General features: G+C 47.8%; 1 protein-coding gene across 4 annotated transcripts in view; it reads left to right on the top strand.

Moving 5' to 3' along the window:
* Arhgef7 (Rho guanine nucleotide exchange factor 7) overlaps nucleotides 1-19,858 on the top strand; it is a 113,075-nt gene that overhangs the window by 37,142 nt on the left and 56,075 nt on the right. For all 4 annotated transcript variants that reach the window (XM_090341872.1, XM_090341871.1, XM_090341870.1 and 1 more), the window contains exons 3-4: nucleotides 14,235-14,319; nucleotides 16,752-16,882. In XM_090341872.1, coding sequence (XP_090197998.1) covers nucleotides 14,235-14,319; nucleotides 16,752-16,882 — 216 coding nt within the window. The remainder of the gene's footprint in view (nucleotides 1-14,234; nucleotides 14,320-16,751; nucleotides 16,883-19,858) is intronic.

Here is a 19,858-nt window from a genome sequence, read left to right as displayed (position 1 = left end):
ACTTATTTGGGCTGCTGTGGCAGAAAGCAGGGCTTGAGAAAGTGGCCTTTCATTTTCTGCTCCTAGAATCAAGAGAGTTAAAAGCAGTTCAGGTGGTTGATGTTGGTATGTCAGTGAGGAAAGGAAATGACACCCATTTCTAAAATTCTTTATACAAGTGCTCCTCCACAGTCTCTATAACCATGCAGCCTTCATGGGAGGAACCAAGAGTCACTGGCGGGCTTCTCTGGGTGTTTTGTTAGGGTGTTTTCAGGTCAGCTTGTGAAGTTCCAGGCAGAGGCGCCCACTGCGCTGCTGAGGCCCTGATGAAGGGTGCACTTTCCCGTCTCACACAGCTGTTGTTGCACAGTGAAGCGTCATTGCTGCCACTCTGCTTCTGGCTTTTGCTCTTGCCATCTCCAGGGCCGTTTCTGTCTCTGTGAGTTCTGTAAGACGTATGCCCTGGATCGGGATCTGCTTCATGCCCAGGCAGTCCTGGGCCTTCTCCTCTTCACCGCCCTTGGCCACTCTGTGAGGTGGCTCCTGTAGCCTCCAGTTCCTGGCTTGTCCTCCTCTGCCTAAGCAGGACGTTGGGAGAGCTGCCGTCAGGCGGGGCATGTCCAGGAACTGCCCGTGGTAAGAGGGCCCTGGCGCACCACCTCCATCCTGTCCCTTTCCTGGGCGTTGGCACGTTCAGTACCAGTCTCGGCAGACTACGTGAGATGTCTCCAGATAGTGCCTGTTAGTTGGCTTGCTTGCTCTCAGCGTGTGATCTCTACCCTGTTCTGCATTTCCGTGAGTGAAGTAACTGCAGTAGTTGCCGTGAGGTAGGTGTCATTTTCTAGAGCGTGAGACACTGGCTGGTGAGGGAGCGTGGTTCCCTGGCTGTGAGCACGTGGCCAGGCTACAGCTCCTTTGCTCTTCCTGCCTCTGGGCCAGGAGTGGACTTTTTCCCTTTTCATTTGCAGAGTTCTTTTCTAAGCCAGCGCATACCCCATCTCTGCTGCCACATCTCCATTCTTTCTGCGTTCTCTCTTTGCCTCCGTCTCTTGTGTGGTACTGTGCACACAGGGTCATCTGTAAGGGATCTGGAAGCTGGGTTGGGATCGATCTCTCACAGGTAGTAAGTAGATGGATGTTGATACGGTAGAAGTCCCATGGAGTCCCAAGCCTCTGTCCAAGGGCTTGGTGTCCACTGGACTGTAGGGCGCTATCCAGGGCAGAGGACGTAGGGCTTAGAAGTAGGTCCTGTGTTCTCTGACATTTCACCTTTTCCCCCCTTCTCCCCTACCTCATGTATACTACTATTCTTTTTAGCACTGTTAGGTTTTTAATGTTTAAGGCCTTGTTTAATAAACTGGCTCAAGTAAACAAGCAGATGTTTAAATCTCCATGTCCAATTGCTCCTGAGCGCTTGAGTCGTGTCGGGTGAGTGTTGCTGGTCCTGACCCTGAGGTCGCTTTGAGGGAGGGATGGATGCCATCTAATGACTTGCCTGCTCTTGATTTTGGTGCTGGCTCATCTGTGGTGGAGCTCAGTCAAAGATGCCCAGGGAGTGTTAGAGCTGGTGAGGCCTTTGAGCCAGGTTTACATTCTGTGTCCCTTCCGTGCCTGTGTGGCTCTTTACTGGGGCCTAGGAAAATGGCTAGAGAACTGGTCTGAAGTTCTTTGGGACATTCTCTGAATGTGCCAGGTAACATCGGTGCTTTTCAGTGTGCTGTCAGGATGGATGTTCAGGGTTAGCCAAATGGTGGGGGGAAAGTGTATTTTCATTTCCCCCTGAGTGCTGTGGAGAATGAAACAGTGATGGTTCTTGCCAGTAGGGGAGAGCAGCATGAGGCAGGAGTTCTGCACCAGCAGGGCTAGACAGACAAGCAGGTCACCACCTGCTGACCTTCCGCCTTGCCTCCTTCCCCCTCTTGACTTCCTGGTGTGTGTGTGTGTGGGGGGGGGATGCCTTATTGGCTAGGCAAATGCTCAATCACTGAGCTACCTGCCCAGCCCCTCCCACCTTTGCTAAGCCTTGTGAAACAGGTTTCTTTGATTGTCTTAAGCTGGCCTCACTATTTTCATTTAAGAACAAATCAAGAAAATCCAGGTCATGGTGGGAGGGGAGCTTGGTAGCTGCACACTGGGGGCTCTGTGGCTCCCATTGTCCTTCTGGGTCCTGGGAACCTGCCAGAGTTAGTCAAACAAACCCCAGATCCTTCCCAGACCATAGTCACACACGAAACTGTACCTGGGATGGTTTGTTTTGTCATGGTTTAAAAAGTTGGCTCATTATATCTTCACAATTAAACACAGTATTTCCATCACATTTGCATTTCACTCATCCCTCTAAGAAGCAGCATGCGTGGCAGCCCCTCTCTATAGTTGCAAACAGTATTCCACCATCTTTATTCCCCACCCCGGCACACCCCACTCCTGTGTCTCCCCACTGGCCCTCAGAGTCTCCAACTGCTCCCCTGCTCATCACCGTCCTTTGTTGAGTTTCTTTGTGCTGCACTCATAGATACTTGTGAGGTGTGACAGTTATTCACCCTCTTCCCTCTCCATGCTCCCCTTTCCTCTCCAGGTGTCTCTTAGCTGCATTCATGATCTCTTTAGCCATCAAAGTAATTATGCATATGGATATTTATAGTTATGAATATGTCCTTGAGTATGTATGAATGACATTTAGGTCTAATTGCCACATATAATTGATTTTTTTTGAGTTAGCCTGTCCTTCTCAGGATGTATTCTAGTTGTCTAGTCTGATTAGACTGTGGTAGTTCAAGCCTGTAATGCCAGGTATGTGGGAGACAGGTTTAAATCTAAGGCTGGCCTCTAAAAAAAGTAAATAAAGTAAAAAGGATTGGAGATATGGTTCAAGCGGCCTTGGGTTCAAACTTCAGTATCACACTCTCCTTCCCCTCATCCCCTCAGCACAAAACAAGTGAAACTTTATTTAGAATATGTATTCTTGTGTACATTTGCACTAGTTTGTAATTTTTTTTCATAATTCAGAGACCTAAGTTCAGAAGCTTCATGGTGTTGGCCTCTGCATCTAGTGGTACTTCTCCTGGAGAGGGACAGTTGCTTTTGACGTGTCAGTCCATGGGTGATACTCACCAGGGTTTGAGTGGAGTGTGGGAGCTTCACAAAGATACCGCCCCAGGATCTTAGAGGGGCAGCCGAGTCTGGTATTTTAAGTGGATCAGTGAACTGGGTCCTTTAACCTGTGTCTGTTGAGGGGGAGGCACCTGGTTTTCCCAGGCCTGCAAAAGAGCATGAAGCCCTGGCAGAGCAGGGCCAGGGAAATGCACACTTTTCTCCAGGCTTTGTGCTGCAGGCAACACAGCACGGTCTGCACAGCACAGCACAGGACCCGAGAGGTTGGTTGACTCTGGGAAGGCCCGTGACTGAGAGTCGATGCTTTCATTTTCCTGTGTTAGGAGAGGACCACACAGTCTCTTCTCCCTCTGTCTCTGTTGAAACTTCAGCAGACAATGGGAAGGGCAATGCAGCAGATGCCTGTGTGCCTTTTGTAGCCTGCCAGTACCCATGCTCTGCCCTGTTGTCTAACCCATGTTGATTTTATTTTGCTAATGATTTGAGTCACCTTACAGACGACTCATACTTAGTTCCCCATAGTAAGTAGGCATTGTTTTAATAATCTCCAACACGATTAACATTGTTTTAATATTGTTTCATTTGCAGTCATGTTCATATTTCCACAGTGGTTTTAAAATGACTTGTATAGCCTGTCCTTTTTTTTTTTTTAGATTGAGTATCTAAGAAAGGATTGTGTGTCACATTTGATTTGTTATCTTTTCATTGTACAGCAATTACCTTGTCTTTTTTTTTTTTTTTTTTAACTCTGGGCCTGGGCACTGTCCCTGAGCTCTTCAGCTCAAGGCTACTCCCTACTCCTGGAGCCACAATGCCACTTCTGTTTTTCTAGTGGTTAACTGGAGATAAGAGTCTCATGGTCTTTGGTGCCTAGGCTGGCTTTGAACTGTGATCCTCAGATCTCAGCCTCCTGAGTAGCTAGGATGACAGGTGTGAGCGCTGTGCCTGGCTCTTTTATGTGTGGGGGGAGGGGGAAGAGGGAAGGAGGGGAGAGAGAGAGAGAGAGAGAGAGAGAGAGAGAGAGAGAGAGAGAGAGAGAGAGAGAGAGAGAGAAAGATTGTTTTAGACAGGATCGAGTGTGTAGCTATTGCAAGCTGGCTTCAACTGTGAAAACTTTCTTAGCCTCCCAAGTGTTAGATTATACCTAGCTTTGCATTCTGAAGTTTTAGTGAGCCATTTTGTTTATTTGTGGTATTGGACTTTGAATTCAAGGCTTGCTTGCTCAGCTGGTTCTCCTGAAGGGCTTGAGCTGTGCTTGCAGCCCTGGTTTTTGTTGGTTATTTTGGAGATGGAGATTTGTGGACTTTTCTGCTCCAGTGGGCTCTGAATTATGATTATCTGGATATTATCTTCCTGAGTAGCTAGGATTATAGCTGTTAGCCACTGGCATATGGCTGTGACTTTACAAGAACTTTGGTGCTAGTACAGGGGATTGAATTCAGGGCCTTCTGCTCTCACTTGGGTTTTTTGATCAAAGTTGATACTTTACTACTTGAGCCATAAATTTTGCTTCTCACATTTTGCTGGCCAATTGAAAATAAAAGTCTCTTGGATTTATCTCCTCTGACTGACTTTGAACCATCATCTTCAGATCTCAGCCTTCTGTATAACTAGGATTATAGCTATAGTGAATAGTACCTGGCTGAGTAAATTTTTAGTAAGTGAATATTTAATACAGATAACCTGTATCACGAAGTAGAAGAAAGTCCTGTTAGGATTTAGTTGTGCTAGTCAAGTGCAGTTGTTCATGCATGTGGCCCTGTCTAGTATGTATGTATGCATGTAGCATGTATAGTGGTTCATGCACGAAGCCCCATCTGTGTGTGAGGTAGAGATTAGGAGGTCAGTCTGGGCAAAGGCTCGGGAAGAGCCTCAGCTCAGCCAGTAAGCAGGGGTGATGGCTGGCTCCTATGGTGCCAGCTCTGGGGGTTGCCACAGGTAGGAAGATTCTACTCTGAAACAACTTTGTAACCTAAAGCAAAGAGAACTGGAGGTGTGACTCAAGTGTAAAGTGCCTGCTGAGCAAGTACAAGTTGAAACCCTGCACTGCCAAAAGGAAAAGATTTGGACTGTGTAACTACAGAAGTGCTAGCTTTCTCTGCATCCCATTTATTTGGGGGTGTGATGCATAACTCCAGTTAGTGAAGTGCAGGATGTGTGTGTTGCCAGGAAAACAGGGAAGTGGAACAAGTGAGTTCCATGTAGCGTCCCGTATGAGTCAGCCCTGCTCTTGTTCACCGTTATCTCTTAACCTGGTATGAGTGTATTGACAGTTGAGACTACCACGGTATGAGTTGTGACTGTAGTGTAAGATGCACTTCTTTTGGACTCTGTTGTAATGGAAGAGTACCATAAGCAATGACCAGGACAGGGAAGCTTTGCGGAGGGAATCTGTATAGTGAGGGCTTTTTAGCTGTCTGACTTCAGAGTTGACATTCCTCTATGGAAAGAAAAGCTGGGAACTTCTTTCCCCTCCCAGCACGGGGCTCTTGCTCGGGAACTAGCCTCTGAAAGAGGAGCCTCTGGAACAGGAGTCGCTTACTTTAGGACATGAGCATTCCAGGAAGAGATACAGAAGCCTCGAGGTCTGCTTACTCCAGCATTGCTTGGATAGCGGATGTTCTAACAATGGTTTGGGTTTCATGATGAGTGAGAAATTCCAGTTTGTACAGAACTTAGGGAGAAGCACGCTAGTCTGCTACCGTGCCCTGGGGAAAGTAGGCAGATTGGTAAATACTTGAAGAGACACTGGGCAGGGATGTGGATACTGCAAGAGGTGGGATACCCGACATGGCTTGGCTTAAGAGAGCAAGGAGACGTGTGTGACTGGGAAAGTACAGAAGTGTCTGGTGGGGGTAGCTTTTGGCTGAGATTCAGTTAAGGCCAAAGAGCCTTGTTCCGCTGCTGGGTTGACAGCTGGGCAGCTCAGATTGATCTGCCAACAAGAACCATCAAGATGTTCTGGGTCTGATCACTTGTGGGAGGAAGGAATGGGGGAATCTTGTGGCATGTGAGGTCCTGGCCTGGGGCTGTGAAGATGTGGGTGGAGACAGGCAAAGGGAGCAGTTGGAGTTGAGTCATGGTGTGCAGAGGGCCACAGGGAATTGCTTCTCAGGGCCACAGGAGAACTTTTTCCTAGCGTGAATGTTGAGACAGGAGCCAGGAGCTGCGGTACCCCTAGAGGAGGTCTAGAAGGCTCTGCGGTTACCTGGGTGGTACCTGTGGTGTTGCCCTGTTCAAAGTTGAGCAACCGGTTCTTCCTTTACTTTTTTTTTTTTTTTTTTTTTTGCCAGTCCTGGGGCTTGAACTTAGGGCCTGGGCACTGTCCTTGGTCATTTTCCTCAAGGCTAGGGCTCTGCCACTTGAGCCACAGCACCACTTTCAGCTTTTCTATGTATGTGGTACCAAGGAATCGAACCTAGGTCTCTGTGCCTGCTAGGCAAGCACTCACCCACTAGGCCCTACTCCAGGCCCCTCCTTTCACTTTCTTTTGCTTGTCTGTACAGGAAGGGAAGGGGAAAGGAAGAGTCCACTTCTTCCAGGAGGCGGTCTAGGCAGCACAAGGAGCCCGAGCCCAGAGCTTTAGTGTTAATACGTGGGATTGCTCTGGGCATGGAAGGTAGTGGTCACCTTGACCAACCCATGTCCAAGCACTTCTGAAGGCATTTTGTTTTTTTAAACCATTTTCTTCTAAGTGAAATTGAACTCAGCACCAGAACCTAGGTAAACTAAAGGAAGTGGAATGAAATACAATGTCTGGTTAGAAGAGGACCGACACAGTTGCTAGCAGGCAGCTTTGTTCCTGCGGTCACTGTGATTGTGCTGGCAGGCGTGTTCAGTGATTGGGTCTTGTTTGACGTGCATGGATGGGCACAGACACCAGGCTGAGGAGGGCCACAGCCCTCGCTCATCTTACAGCACTGAGCACCAGTATTAGCATGCGGACTTCTAAACAAAAATGCTCCCACTGAAAAAATGGATAGCAAATGTATTTTTTTCCTTACTCTTCTGAATCTGTTTGCTTGTTTTGATTGCATGACCTGTAGACCCATCTAGAGTGCCTGCTGTCTGTCCTCCTTGCATGGGCTTCCCCTGGACTCCCGACACCGTCTTCTGGGAGGGGCGTTTGCACAGCACTAAGTCTTTTGTAAAGTACTTGTCATCCTCATTCCTTGCGATTGGTTGTCAAGAGGCCCTTATCCAAGAGGATCTGTACCTGTAAAACCCTCTTGTTTCTCAAGATGGCCTCCTTAGTTTAGGCTGCAGGTAGAAAGGACTTATGCCTCCTCTCCCCTCCCCACAGCCTTGGGTCCCAGTCTTGGCTAATTGTATGGCCTTGCAGTTTTAAGAATATGCTAGAAAGAAACTGCCCCCCTTCATCCCTCTCCCCCGCCTCCCCTTTTTCTCCCTCTCCCCTTTCTCTTCCCCCACCCTACTTCCGGTACAGCACTGGAGATTGAACCCATGGCCTTGTGTGTGTAACATTTTAGCTTCCATCCTCCCCTTTTTCTGTATTTTGAAACATGGTCTCATTATGTGGTCCTGTATGGCCTTGAACTCAGGATCCTAGTTGGCATGCACCCCCTATGTCTGGAAACGTGTATTTTTCTCTCTCTCTCTTTCCCTCTCCCTCCCTCCCCCCCCTCTCTTTCTGTGTGTGTGTGTGTGTGTGTGTGTGTGTGTGTGTGTGTATAGGGGTCAGCACGACATCTTTGACTCAGGGCCTCTTTTTCTTGGTTGGCTTTTTCTCTCAAGCCTAATGGTTCACCACTGGCTAGTTAATTGTAGGTAAGAGTCTTATGGACCCTTTTCTGGGCTTGCTTTGATCCCCAGTCCTCAGATCTCAGGGAAGTTTACTTTCCCTCTGACAGGTGAGAGCTCTGTGACTTGTAAGGGGACTGAGGAAGGTTCTGCAGGGCAGGGGGAGATCCCCTTGATCTCCCCTTGGCCTTCACTACTGGACAGGACTGCAGCTTTTCCCCATTCTCTTTGATGTACAGGGCAGGGTGATTATTGAACATTTTCCTTCCTTTCTGGCCCCATGGATAAGGAGGTTAGGTTTCCCTCTCCTGTGTGGGCATGGAATCTAGTCTTGAGCATGCTTGGCAAGCATTTTACCAATGAGCTACACAGCTTTTGAGCACAGCTTTTCTTGGGGATGATTTTGTCTGTGGTGTTTGTGGGTTACTGGCTTCTTGAGCATCTAGTCAAGGCCTTTTAAATCAGGAAGAAGACCCAGAGCATCCACACTTACTCTTCTGTTGTGTCCGTAGGTTGAGCTCACGGCCAGTATTCCAAGCCTGTGCTTGTTTGCATGTAGTGACCAGGGCTTTTAGCTACACTTAGCTGGAGGATGGGAGATGTGTCTTCTTCATCTCTCTGGAAACCAGATCGCACTCGTTACTTTCTGTTGTCATCTCCTAGACAGTGAAGTGAGCATAGGCAGTGGGACTGCATCTACTGCAGTGGTGTGGCCAGCAGCAGGCAGGAGAACCCAATGGGATAGCTTTGGAAAGCTCTTCTGAAGCAGAGCCAAGGGACAGCGCATCTCTGCATGTCTCCTCCTTGGCATTCTCAACAGGATAGTGCAGGCAAGTAGAAGAGCTCTTGGGAGACTTTTTACTTTGGTGTTGAATTGTTCCTCTCCAATTCCCTCAAGGCCTTCCTGTGACCAGGGGTGTCTTAGGTTCATCTCATGTTAGGATCCACTGCAGGCCCCTTCTCATTAGAGTGGGGTCTAGGCACTCAGCTTCCCATCCAAGAGGAAGGGTTGTGGGTGCAATTGCTTGTCCTTCCTGGCGTTTGACGAGAGGGTCCATCTGCTTCCTGTCTTCCTGTTTTCTGAAACTTTGTGCAGGCTGCTGCTAGCCTCCCCCTTCCTCCTCAGCACTCCAGAGGCCTTGAGCCTTTCGTTTTTATTTCAGTGATTCTCTGGGATGAATGGGAGGTAAATGTGTGCTTGCGTGTTATCATCTGGAAATGCTTTTCTGCGAACTGTTTGCTCTGAGTTTCATTGTTGAGGTACTGTTCTCGTTGCTTTTACAGCTCTGTTACCACTTCCGTTACTGATAGCCCTGGTGAAAGTGCTCTCTACCTCTGCCTCGGTCCTGCTATCCCGTGTTCAGTGCAAATGGGCAGTGCTCTGTGTGGGTGTGCATTCCTCCAGGACAAGTGTCTGCACGCCCTCTGCGGGACTGCACTGTCCACCAGTGGTGTCAGGGTTTTCTCCCCCTGCTGACAGTGTGATGGTTTGCCCTTGTCAGCTTGGTTACAGGTACTTTCAGAGGCTGGCTTTCCCTCTCTGCAGGGTAAAACGGGCATGCAGTCTGCATGGCTGTGAGGGCAGGGCCAGGCCACCAGTATGGTCAAACAGATCTTGTTGCTTGTCCTTTTACTGTGCTCCTGAGCGTCCCTTGCCTCCGCTCAAAATGGTCCTTCCTGCAAATCACCAAAACATTTGGTTATTTATTACAAATAATGTTTCTGGTCAAAGCATTTGGGTGTGGGCACAGTGGAGTCCACAAATCGCTATACGATTTAATATTTATTTTAAACAAATAAGTTGTTTGGGGCATGTAGGATGAAAATTATACAATTGATAGGATCCATGATCATACTTTTAATTTTATCCCTTGGGAGTTGGAGTAGGTAAAATTAAGAACAAAATCTATAGAAGCCATTAAGATGATGAAAATTCAGTGTTGGATTTCTGCTTTTCACATACCTCCAAATCTAGGCCATTTGCATTAAACTTAAATAACATCACATTTAAGATTCAGTTTTAGGAATTCTTGTTCTAAAATCAAAACTTCTATTTGACAATATGATAGGACAAGACTATATTTTTGATCTTTGCAAGCTATATTATATTATTCTGCCAGAAGTAATCTTTTTATCTTTTTTTTTCTTTTTTAGGGTCAGAGATAGATTTTTCATAAACTCAGTGGGAGCTGATCTGACGTTAAAGCTTAGTGGGGGTTGAAGAATCTTGAGGGGTGTCTCCTGTGCTGTGGTAGTGGGGAATGAGGAGGGAGGAGGGAGAGCTTTTCCTGTCTTGTTCCTCACACGTGCTTGCTGGTGTACACACCCAGACAATACTCACTGCGAGGTGGGTATGTCACTTGTGCTAGTGGTGGTGCCTGAGTCCATGTGGCCAGGCTGCTGTGGCCTGGTTGAGAGCACTGGGTTGCGGCAATGTGTGTGTGTGTGTGTGTGTGTGTAATTGAGGTAAGATTCAGATTGTGGTAGGTGGTAGATCCCGTGAACGTGAGCTCCACGGTAGGTGTTATGGCAGGTTTGCCACATACCTTCAGCATACATGTTCATTCCTTGAACATGTGTCCTTGTTGTCACGATTGGCTTCATCTTTGTATATCTCCTACTGGTTTTCAGGCACCATCCCTTCTGTAGGTAGAGCTGTGCATGTGGCTGTGAGGAGTGTGTGACTTGAGCCTGGGTTATGCTTTCCTCTTGGCTTGTATTCAGTGTCACCCAAACCCTAATGACACAAGGCATGAATGCCTCTTGCCAGCAGTGCAGTGATGGTCCTGTCTCGTGGGGAGAGCCCTAGTGAGACCTGCAGGTACCGGATGCCCACAGCTCTTCCGGCACTTGGATGGCCTCTTGGGAGAGCTGGAGCCACAGTCACAGAGCTAGCTGCTCTGAGCACTAGCACATGGAGGCCAGGAGACCACATGTGTTGCTGAAGCCACGGAGGCTTAGAAGTGGGTGACTAACTAGGGTGTCCAGAGGCTTTCAGTGTGTGGCAGGTCCTTGTGCATGCTCTGTTCCTTATCTGCTTCTCCTTCCTTTGCTTCTCAGAGTGCCCACCAGCCAAGAGCAAGTACAGGAAAGCGCTCCTTCAAGGCTAGCTTGCATGTGTCTCTGCTTCGGGATGTCTGTGACACAGTAATGTCCGTGTTGTTGTAATTGCTACACTTCGGATTTGAGAAGGAAGGGTACATTCTGTGTGCCAGGGTGTGACAAACACTCGCTGAAAAGTCTTTTTTAAATTTTGAATGGCAGGTTCTGGTTCTGTCTCAATCAGCCAAGAGGTATTAACTTTTACTATCTCATGTTAAGGTGGTCTGACCCACACTGGTGGCTCATGCCTGTAATCCTAGCTACTCAGGAGGCTGAGAACCCATCTTCCTGCTATGTCAGATGGGCCCTCAAGACCTAAACTTGATGTTACTATAAATAACCACAAAAACAAGAAATATGCCAAATAAAATACTTTTAGAGAAATGGGAAACGTTCAGGGTAGAGGTTGAGTCTAGATGAAATAATGAAGTCTGAAGATAGACTGAGGCCTGGGAGCCAGTGTGCTGGGTGCTAAGGTGTTGACCTTCAGTCTGAAGGCTGGTGGCTGGGAGAAAGAGCACAGACACTGGTTTGATCTGGAGGAGGTATCTTGGAGAGTCTTCGTCTCTGGAGTCCCCGAGGAGATCTGTGTGGACAGCTCACAGAGACGGTGCTGCCTTGAGCCCTGTCCTTGGGCTTTCTCAAGGCTAGAGCTCTACCACTTGAGTCACAGCACCACTTCTGGCTTTTTTCTACGTATGTGGTACCAAGGAATAGAACCCGGGTCTTCATGCATGCTAGGCAAGCACTCTACCATTAGGCCACACTCCCGGCCCACATTAATTGATTTCTTAAAAGAAGAGATATTTTTGTGAAAGTTCTAATGTGTGGGAGCTTGTTCTCGGTGCTGAGATTTTTCTGCCTTTTTGTTGCCTACATTTCTGTTTTCTGGAGTTAGTCTGTGATCTTCCTTTGAGAAGCTCTGAAGTCAGAACATCATTGACTCAGAAGCTGCCCTTGGGCGTGTCTCTCCTCTCTCTGTGCACCTTCCTGTGAGGAAGGGGCTGTGTGTTCACCACTTCTGACATCCTGCCTGCAGTGATTGGTGGGTGGCTTCTGCCAGTCCAGCCCTTCCTGGTATCCCAGTGAGAAGGCTATCTAGCCTGGAATAACAGGAAGCCTGCATTCTCACGTCCTGTCGTCTGGGCTTGTGCTTGCTGCCTCACCACCATGAAGGTTAGTGGACATTTATATATGAATTTCTTGTAGAAGTTTCCAGGCTCTAGGAGGAGATTATCAGAGCCGAAGGACATAAGACAATCCGACTACATTTAAGGGAACTGTCTGTTTTTTTTTTTTTAACATATTAGGAGGCGGAGGCCTGGTAAGGTTCATGTGAAATGATGCATCTTTTGTTCTTTAAAAGTGTATGAGCAGTTGGCCGGGTAGAGCTGGCTTTCTTCTTACGTCACTAGTGTCCTATGAATTAAAGTGAATCATAGGGTGGTGCCAATGAGTCCCGAGGAATGTTCTGCTGTTGGAGCGTGGCTTCATGAGATCTGGGCCAGATGTGGAATGTGCAGATATAGTCATGTCTTTGTTTTTTACATCTGATGTTCTATTAGATTCTTTTTCTGAGCTTTAGTCAGCACGCCATGTTTTTGGCCCTTTCTGGACTGTCTGGTGAACGGGATCTCGTTGTGGAGATAATTTTCCTGCTTGCTGTGTGGTCTTGTTAAAATCAATGTGCCTCTTGACATAAGAACAGTAATGAGGTGTGCAGTGGGTCTGGAACTGTTACTTCTCCCGTCTCTTGTAAATGTCTCACCGTGGCTGATAGCTGGGTGGGCAGTGTAGAAGTCTGTCCTACCGGTATTGGCAAGGTTCTGGGGTCTGTGTGGGTGGCCTCGGCAGAATTTACTCTCCATGGCACCATGCAGACCTGGGCATTGACTGTGGAAGTGCCCTGGGACCAGTGCTTTGGCGTCATCCCTGTAGAAGGTTCCCTCAGGAAGAAAGATGTGCAAGACTCAGCCAGGAGGTGGGGGGAGAAGAGAGGGAGGAAGAGGAGGAGAAGGGTCCTGGAGAAGGAGGCAGGAAGGAGGGTGAGGTGCCAGGCTGGCTACGCCTCTGGTGTATGCCAGACAGAGGATCGATCAAGTTTGTTCCTTTTGGCCTCATGGAGAGAAAATACGATAATGTAACACATTTGAATGGCAAGCTATGCTTTTCTGTTATTTGCACTTCTGGGATGTTTATCATAATTTTTCTAGGATAGCATTGTGGATGATTTATTAAAATTATTTAGTAATCAAACATGGCAGAGTCTTTAAGAAGTAATTGAAGAGAGCCATGTGTTTGAGCACATTAACATGTGTACATGTACTCATGTATGCACATAGGCACTTTTTTTTTTTTTTTTTTTTTTTTTTGTAGGTCATGGGGCTTGAACTCTGGGCCTGGGTGCTGTCCCGAGCTCTTCAGCTCAAGGCTACCAGCCTACCCCTGGAGACACAGCACCACTTCCCCTTTTCTAGTGATTAATTGAAAATAAGAATCTCAAGGTGTTTTGTGCCTGGGCTGGCTTTGAACCTTGATCCTCAGATCTCAGCCTCCTAGCTAGGATTATAGACGTGAGGCCCTGCGCCCGACTGCACACAGGCACTTTTAACATTCACACATCCCCTGCGACCTCCACTTACGTCTAAGAGATCTGTACTTTATGACTCTCATGTCATGTGGCTGACATTCCTGCTCAGGTGTGCAGACCCCAGCAGTGTGTACCTACCTGCACACTCCTGCACCTGCCCTCCTGGTTCCTCCAGGTAGTGTGGGAGGTACCTGTCCTGCCATGTGCTGACTCCCCAGGGCCCCGGCAGCCTTGTTTCTCTAGAGCTCTGCCCTCTGGGACCATCTGTCTTTCCCTGCCTGTGCTCGGTGCTCCTCAGCTCTGTATTTTCCTTTTGTTGCTTTTGGTTTTGGAACTGGCCGCATCCCTCCTGTTCTGTTCCTAAAAAGAATATCCATAGTCGCTGCATAATTTAAAGAGACTGAACCACAGGCTTAGCCCTTTTGAGCCCTGGCAGCCAGGTGGCCCCTGCCCTCTGGCCTCCGCCCCCGGTGGAGGAGGAGCGGGCCCGGGTTGGTGTGTCGCTGGGGAATGAAGACATCCAGGAGCATGGACTGGCAGGGACTGGCGCCATGGGCTTCAGCCTTGGGGACTGTGACTGTGCTGCTGGGGTCTCTCCTCCCTGGGGTGACCAGAGCCCCTGCCCTTGCAGGTGAACTTTGCTTATCCTTTGTCCTCAGTTCTAACTGTGCTTCTTTCATTTTTCTTTCAGACATTTGATGCAAATGATTTGTATCAGGGGCAGAATTTTAACAAGGTCCTCACTTCCTTAGTGACTCTAAATAAAGTAACAGCAGGTAAGAGCTTTTTCCTTTTTTACTGAACTTGAGGGGGTGGGCTCCCATGCTGAAGTAATGGAGACCACTCCCTGCTGTCTTAAAGGTGTGAATTACTTCTCAATTTGAGTGGAGGTGCTTGTCAGCAAAGGCAGAGGTCCAGGTGGTCGGGTGGGGCCGGGGAGGGCTCCAGCCTTGTACTTGGCCCTGTGCCGTCATGGATTGGGTTTGAGTGAGGCCTTGACTTCAGGTGAGTGAGGGAATAGAAAGAAATCGGAACTGACAATTCTTGGGCATGGGCCAAGAATTATTGGATCCCTTCCACATGCAGAAGTATTTCTCCTGTACTTTCTCCACGATCCTGTTTCTTTTTTCTTTTTAAAGCTATCTTTTGGGCCAGAATTTCTTTAGGTAGCCTAGCTGGTAAACTCATGGGCCTTCTGCCTCTTACCTTCTGAGTTCCAGGATTATAGATCTATGTGGCTGTGTCCGGTTTCTCACAGGTTCTTGACATTGACATTATGCAGTGTTTTTATTTACAGCCAAGTTTGGAAAGGAGGAGATAACCTTGGTACTTTCCAGCTTTCAAGTAATATTAGTGAACCCTTTGCTATAGACTTTTTTTTGCTTTTCTTTTTGTATGTTCCTTGCTGATAGTTTTTATTTTTTAAGTCAGTATTATGGAAGTGACTATCTTTCTAAATCCCAACCCCCCCCCACCCCTCCACCCCCGCTGTGTATGGGGTAATAGAGCAATCAAAACTGGGTCTTCGTGCATGCTGGGCAAGCACTCTACCATTAGGCCACGCTCCCGGCCCTGGATCCCAACTCTTAAATGATTGCTTCAGCAACAGGGCATTTTTGTGACTGTCTTTGGCTTTCGTCACTGTGTGTAGCTAGGCCTGTCTGGAATCTGGAGCACTTGGGAGGCAGTGAGGGAGATAGTGCATTTCATGCTTCAGCCTGAGCTGGTCAGCAAGGTTGAAGGGGTCAGAGGGGTTGGCTGGTCCTTCTGGGATTTCCCTAACAGGCAGGAACAGCAAGCAGTGTGGGCTCAGGGCAGGCCACTCTGCCAGGCCTGCTCTCTGTCTCTGGGTTTGTGCTTAGGGAGGTCCATGGATTTTGTCTTCCTGGAACCATCACGGTGTGGACACGGTTTTTTGTGTGTGTCGGTTTGTGGCTTAAAGTCACGGACTCGTACTCTTGCTCAGCTTTCTTACCACTTGAGTCACACTTCCATTCTGGCATTTTGCTGGTTAGAGGTAGAGTCTCTTAAAATGTTTTTGACTGGGCTGGCTTTGTAATCTTCTAGGTTTCAGCCTTCTTAGCAGCTAGGATTATAGATATGCTCTGCCATGTCCAACTTAAAACATACATCTTGATTTTTTTTTTTTTTGTTGGTCGTGGGACTTGAACTCTGGGCCTGGGTGCTGTCCCTGAGCTCTTCATGGACTTTAGTGCCCTCACTGGCTTTGAACTTTGATCCTCAGATCTCACCCTCCTGAGTATCTAAGATTACAGGCATGAGGCATAGCGCTCAGCCATCTTGATCATTTCTATGCTCTCATACATACACACACACACACACACACACACACACACACACACATATGTATATTGGGGGGGCAGTTCTGGGACTTGCACTCAGGGCTTAGGCACTGTCCTTGGACACTTTTTGCTCAAGGCTAGTGTTCTGCCACTCGAGTCACAGCTCCATGTCGGCTTTTTCTATGTATGTGGTACTGAGGGCTTTGTGCATGTGAGGTGATCACTCTACCATTAGGCCACCACGCTCCCGGCCCATCTATGCCTTCATTTTGAGACATCACATTGCCTGTAAGAAACAGGCTGAGATCATTTACTCATTGGTTGGCCTTGCTTGAGGGGAATCCAGAGAACGGAGCTAAGCCCCTCCACGCCTGCATGTTCTGGTCCTCAGCTGTGTGAGTTGAGTGGAGGAAGTGCAATTTCCTCTTGAGGAAAAGAGTGCTACTCAGAATAGTTTCTAGATGGAAAATGCTTTAAAGAAGTCTTTTCCTTGTGTTGCAAAGTGGTTCTCATTGCTTCTCACATGGTCTGTGGTCTAGGAGAAGTGGGTATGGTCTGTGTGGTGCTGTGTGGAGACGGAAGGTTTTTATCTTCTACCAGGTAATTGAATTTGAATGCTTTGCTCTTCCAGGGGAAAGGGAAGCATGAAGAACCCCACAAACTTTGAAAAACTTATACTAGAAGAGAGCTAATAAGTGGTCATCTCCAGACAGTTGTCTGGAGAGGTAACTGGGGACTGAATGCAAGTTATTTATGGGGCAGAGAATCAGCTCTTTGTTTGCTGTGTAAATAGCCTGCTCTGTTGTGGTCTTTTGGTGTGTCTCTCCATGCTGGTCCAGTTTTAGCATCAGTGTAGTGTTAGGCATTTTCAGTGCTTTTTCCTTCCATGTGCTTGGCCTTTTCAGACATTGGACTGGGAAGTGATTCTGTGTGTGCTAGACCCTCTTCACATCGGATAAAGTCTTTTGATTCCTTGGGATCCCAGCCTTCCCACAGTCGGACTTCAAAATTGTTCCAGGGCCAGTACCGGAGTTTGGTAAGTGCACGAGATTTTGTTACTTAGCTTCCACTATATTGGGGGATATGAGAGTTAACCAATGGGTCTGAAGGGTGCTAAACAGCTGGAGGATGTCTGCAGTCTGGCGTGGCATTTGCCGGCCGCTAGATCCTCCACATGCTGTGCTGAATGAGGGCAGTGTATTGGGACCGTATTAAAGATGCCTAGCTTTTAGGCTTTGCAGTCTTCCCCTTTGTTGTATTTTCTTCTCTGCTGTTTCCCAGTGCGTGGAAATATGAGGATGAGACATGCATGCGTGTGTGTATGTGGTGTGTGTGTGTGGGGGGGGACTGGGGGGTCGGGACAGGGGAGCATTTAACATACCAAGAAGAGAGAGGTGGATGGGACTGATGGTTTGTAGGTAGCTTTTCCTCTTACAGAAGATGGTGTCTTGCTGAGTTTCTAGGAAGGTTAGAAATATGAAATGCAGGCCCTGGTGTGGGTATCTGCTTGGGGACTTTTCTCTGCCTCCCCAGTCCAGCTCTGCTTCCTCCTCCTCCTCCTCTTCCTCCTCCTCCTCCTCCTCCTCCTCCTCCTCCTCTTCTTCTTCTTCTTCTTCCTCCTCTTCCTCCTCCTGCTCCTCTTCTTTCTTTCCTTCTTGTCCTGAGACTGAACTCTAGGCGCCTGGGTGCTATCCCTAAGCTCTTCAGCTCAAGGTTACCACCCTATTCCTTGAGCCACAGTCCCACTTCCAGTTTTCTAGTTTGATTGGAGATAACAGTCTCACGGACTTTTTAGTGCCCTCACTGGCTTTGAACCTCGATCCTCACATGCCTTACAGGCATGAGCCACTGCCCTGGCTCTGCTTCCTCTTCTGAGGTAGAGCGTTGGCAGGAAACATTTTTCCTTGTGTTTCTCCTTGGAAACACAGTGTTCTCTTGTGCTGCGAGTCTAATGAGAACCTCTTTTTTTTCTAGAGATTTCCATAGAACTACTGTAAATTAGGAAGGAAATTAATACGATTTGCCATCAAGAAGTAAAAGTTAATTCTGTTGGAGCTGTATTTTACAGAGCATATTAAGTGACAGTGGAAAGACAGGGAAGGGTTTCTGGGTTTGCTCAGGGCTGCTATACCTCCTGGGCGTGTTCTCTGTGAGAGAAGCCCCACTGCCTCTGATCCAGGAGCGTGCCGTGCACTGGGCCAGCCCATCCTTCTCTGCCCTCACAGCTGCCAGGTGCCCTGGTGCCAGGTGCCATTTAATTCTGGAGGAATTGGTAGACCATTAAGGATGAATTTTGGAGAAACATTCAAGCTACTTCAAAACTATGTTAGTGTAGTAGCTTTATAAAACGTAAGGAAGATGTAGGAAACGAGCACACGTTAAGTGAGAAAATGTCTGCAGTCTTATTCTTTTGTCTGGGCAGCTTTCTTCTTTTTTCTTACTGAGTAAATGAGGATAGCAAATGTGTAATTTTAGCAGAATAGTGTTAAGTGTCAGGCTGCTCACAAGGGTTACTGAGCTCTCACTAGCCCAGGACCAACTTTCACTAGACAGAAGACCATAAGGCACTGGCGTGAGCAGCCGCAGCCTGTTGCAGGATGGTTTCCTGGTGGTGTCTGCTCAGTTTCCGTGTCCATGGGTCATTGTCAAGGTCACTTTCTCTCATGGGACAGCCCAAGGCCCTCTCACATGCTGGATTATTTCTTTGTCCTGTCGTGAATATGGTTTATTAATAGCCATGAAAGACTGGTAAATGTTTGCTCAGAATTAAATAACGGGTAAATGGAAGGCCACCTCTCATTCTCTGCTTTCTCTTGTGCTTGTAGTGTTTTTTTTTTTTTTTTCTGTGTGTGTGTGTATGTCAGTTGTGGGGCTTGAACTCTGGGCCTAGCTGCTGTCCCTTAGCTCTTTAGCTCAAGGCTAGAGCTCTACCACTTGAGCCACAGCACAATTTCTGGCATTTTCTCTGTGTGTGGTACCGAGGAATCGAACCCAGGTCTTCGTACATGCTAGGCAAGCACTCTATCACTAGGCCAAACTCCTGGCCTTTTTGTGCCTTTTTCTTTTCTTTTTTTAAAGTCAGCTACAACTTTGTTTAGTTTACAAAGAACTCATCTGGCCATCCCTTATATACTGGTTATTCTCAGTCTTGGTTTTTATTCTGTGACATTATCTTTTCTGCTGTAAGACAGATTCCTGGCTTGGCACAGGCAGACTTGAACAGTTGTTTCATTGCACTGAATTGGAAGTTCTACCTTGTTCTGTAGATATTTGTGCACTATTTTATCCTCTCCATTTTCATACTTTCAGATGTACTCAGCTTAATTGAGCTCTTATTTTACCCTGCTTTGTGATGTGTCTTCCTCACCCCCTCTTCCTTCCTTCCTTCCTTCCTTCCTTCCTTCCTTCCTTCCTTCCTTCCTTCCTTCCTTCCTTCCTTTTGCCAGTCCTGGGCTTAGGCTCAGGGCCCTGAGCCCTGTCCTTGGACTTTCTCAAAGCTAGAGCTTTACAGCTTCAGCCACAGCACCACTCCTGGCTTTTTTTTTTTTTAATGTATGTGGTACTGAGACTCGAATCTAGGTCTTCATGCATGCTAGGCAAGCACTCTACCACTAGGCCAAACTGCCGGCCCCTCTGTAGCTTTCTTTTGGAGATGAAATCTCATGGATTTTCTGCCCAGACTGGCTTCAGACTGTGGTTCTCTAGCTCAGTCTCCTGAGAAACAGGGATTACATGTTGGGGGCCGAGTAACGCCATGTCTAATAACTTTCTGCTGAGACCTGTAGTAGAGGTAAACAAGTGGACCTCTTTATCCTGCCCACCTGTTGTGCTGATAGGCTCCCGCACCCAATATAAGGAGGGGAGTTTTAGAGAGAGAGAGAGAGATTCCTGCCTTGATGAAGCTGCATGGCGTTTCTGTTCGTGCTCCGGAGAAGCAAGGCTGAGTGCGGGAGGACAGTGGGCCCTCTCCTCTCACGGCTTGGACTGGTTGGGGTGTGTTTTTCCCATCCCT

The sequence above is a fragment of the Megascapheus bottae genome, chromosome 11 (assembly GCF_031878675.1).
Source record: "Megascapheus bottae isolate mThoBot1 chromosome 11, mThoBot2.hap1, whole genome shotgun sequence".
In the NCBI taxonomy this organism is placed as follows: Eukaryota; Metazoa; Chordata; class Mammalia; order Rodentia; family Geomyidae; genus Megascapheus; species Megascapheus bottae.
The sequence above is the reverse complement of the archived record's forward strand: the minus strand, read 5'-3'. Positions and strand labels throughout refer to the sequence as shown.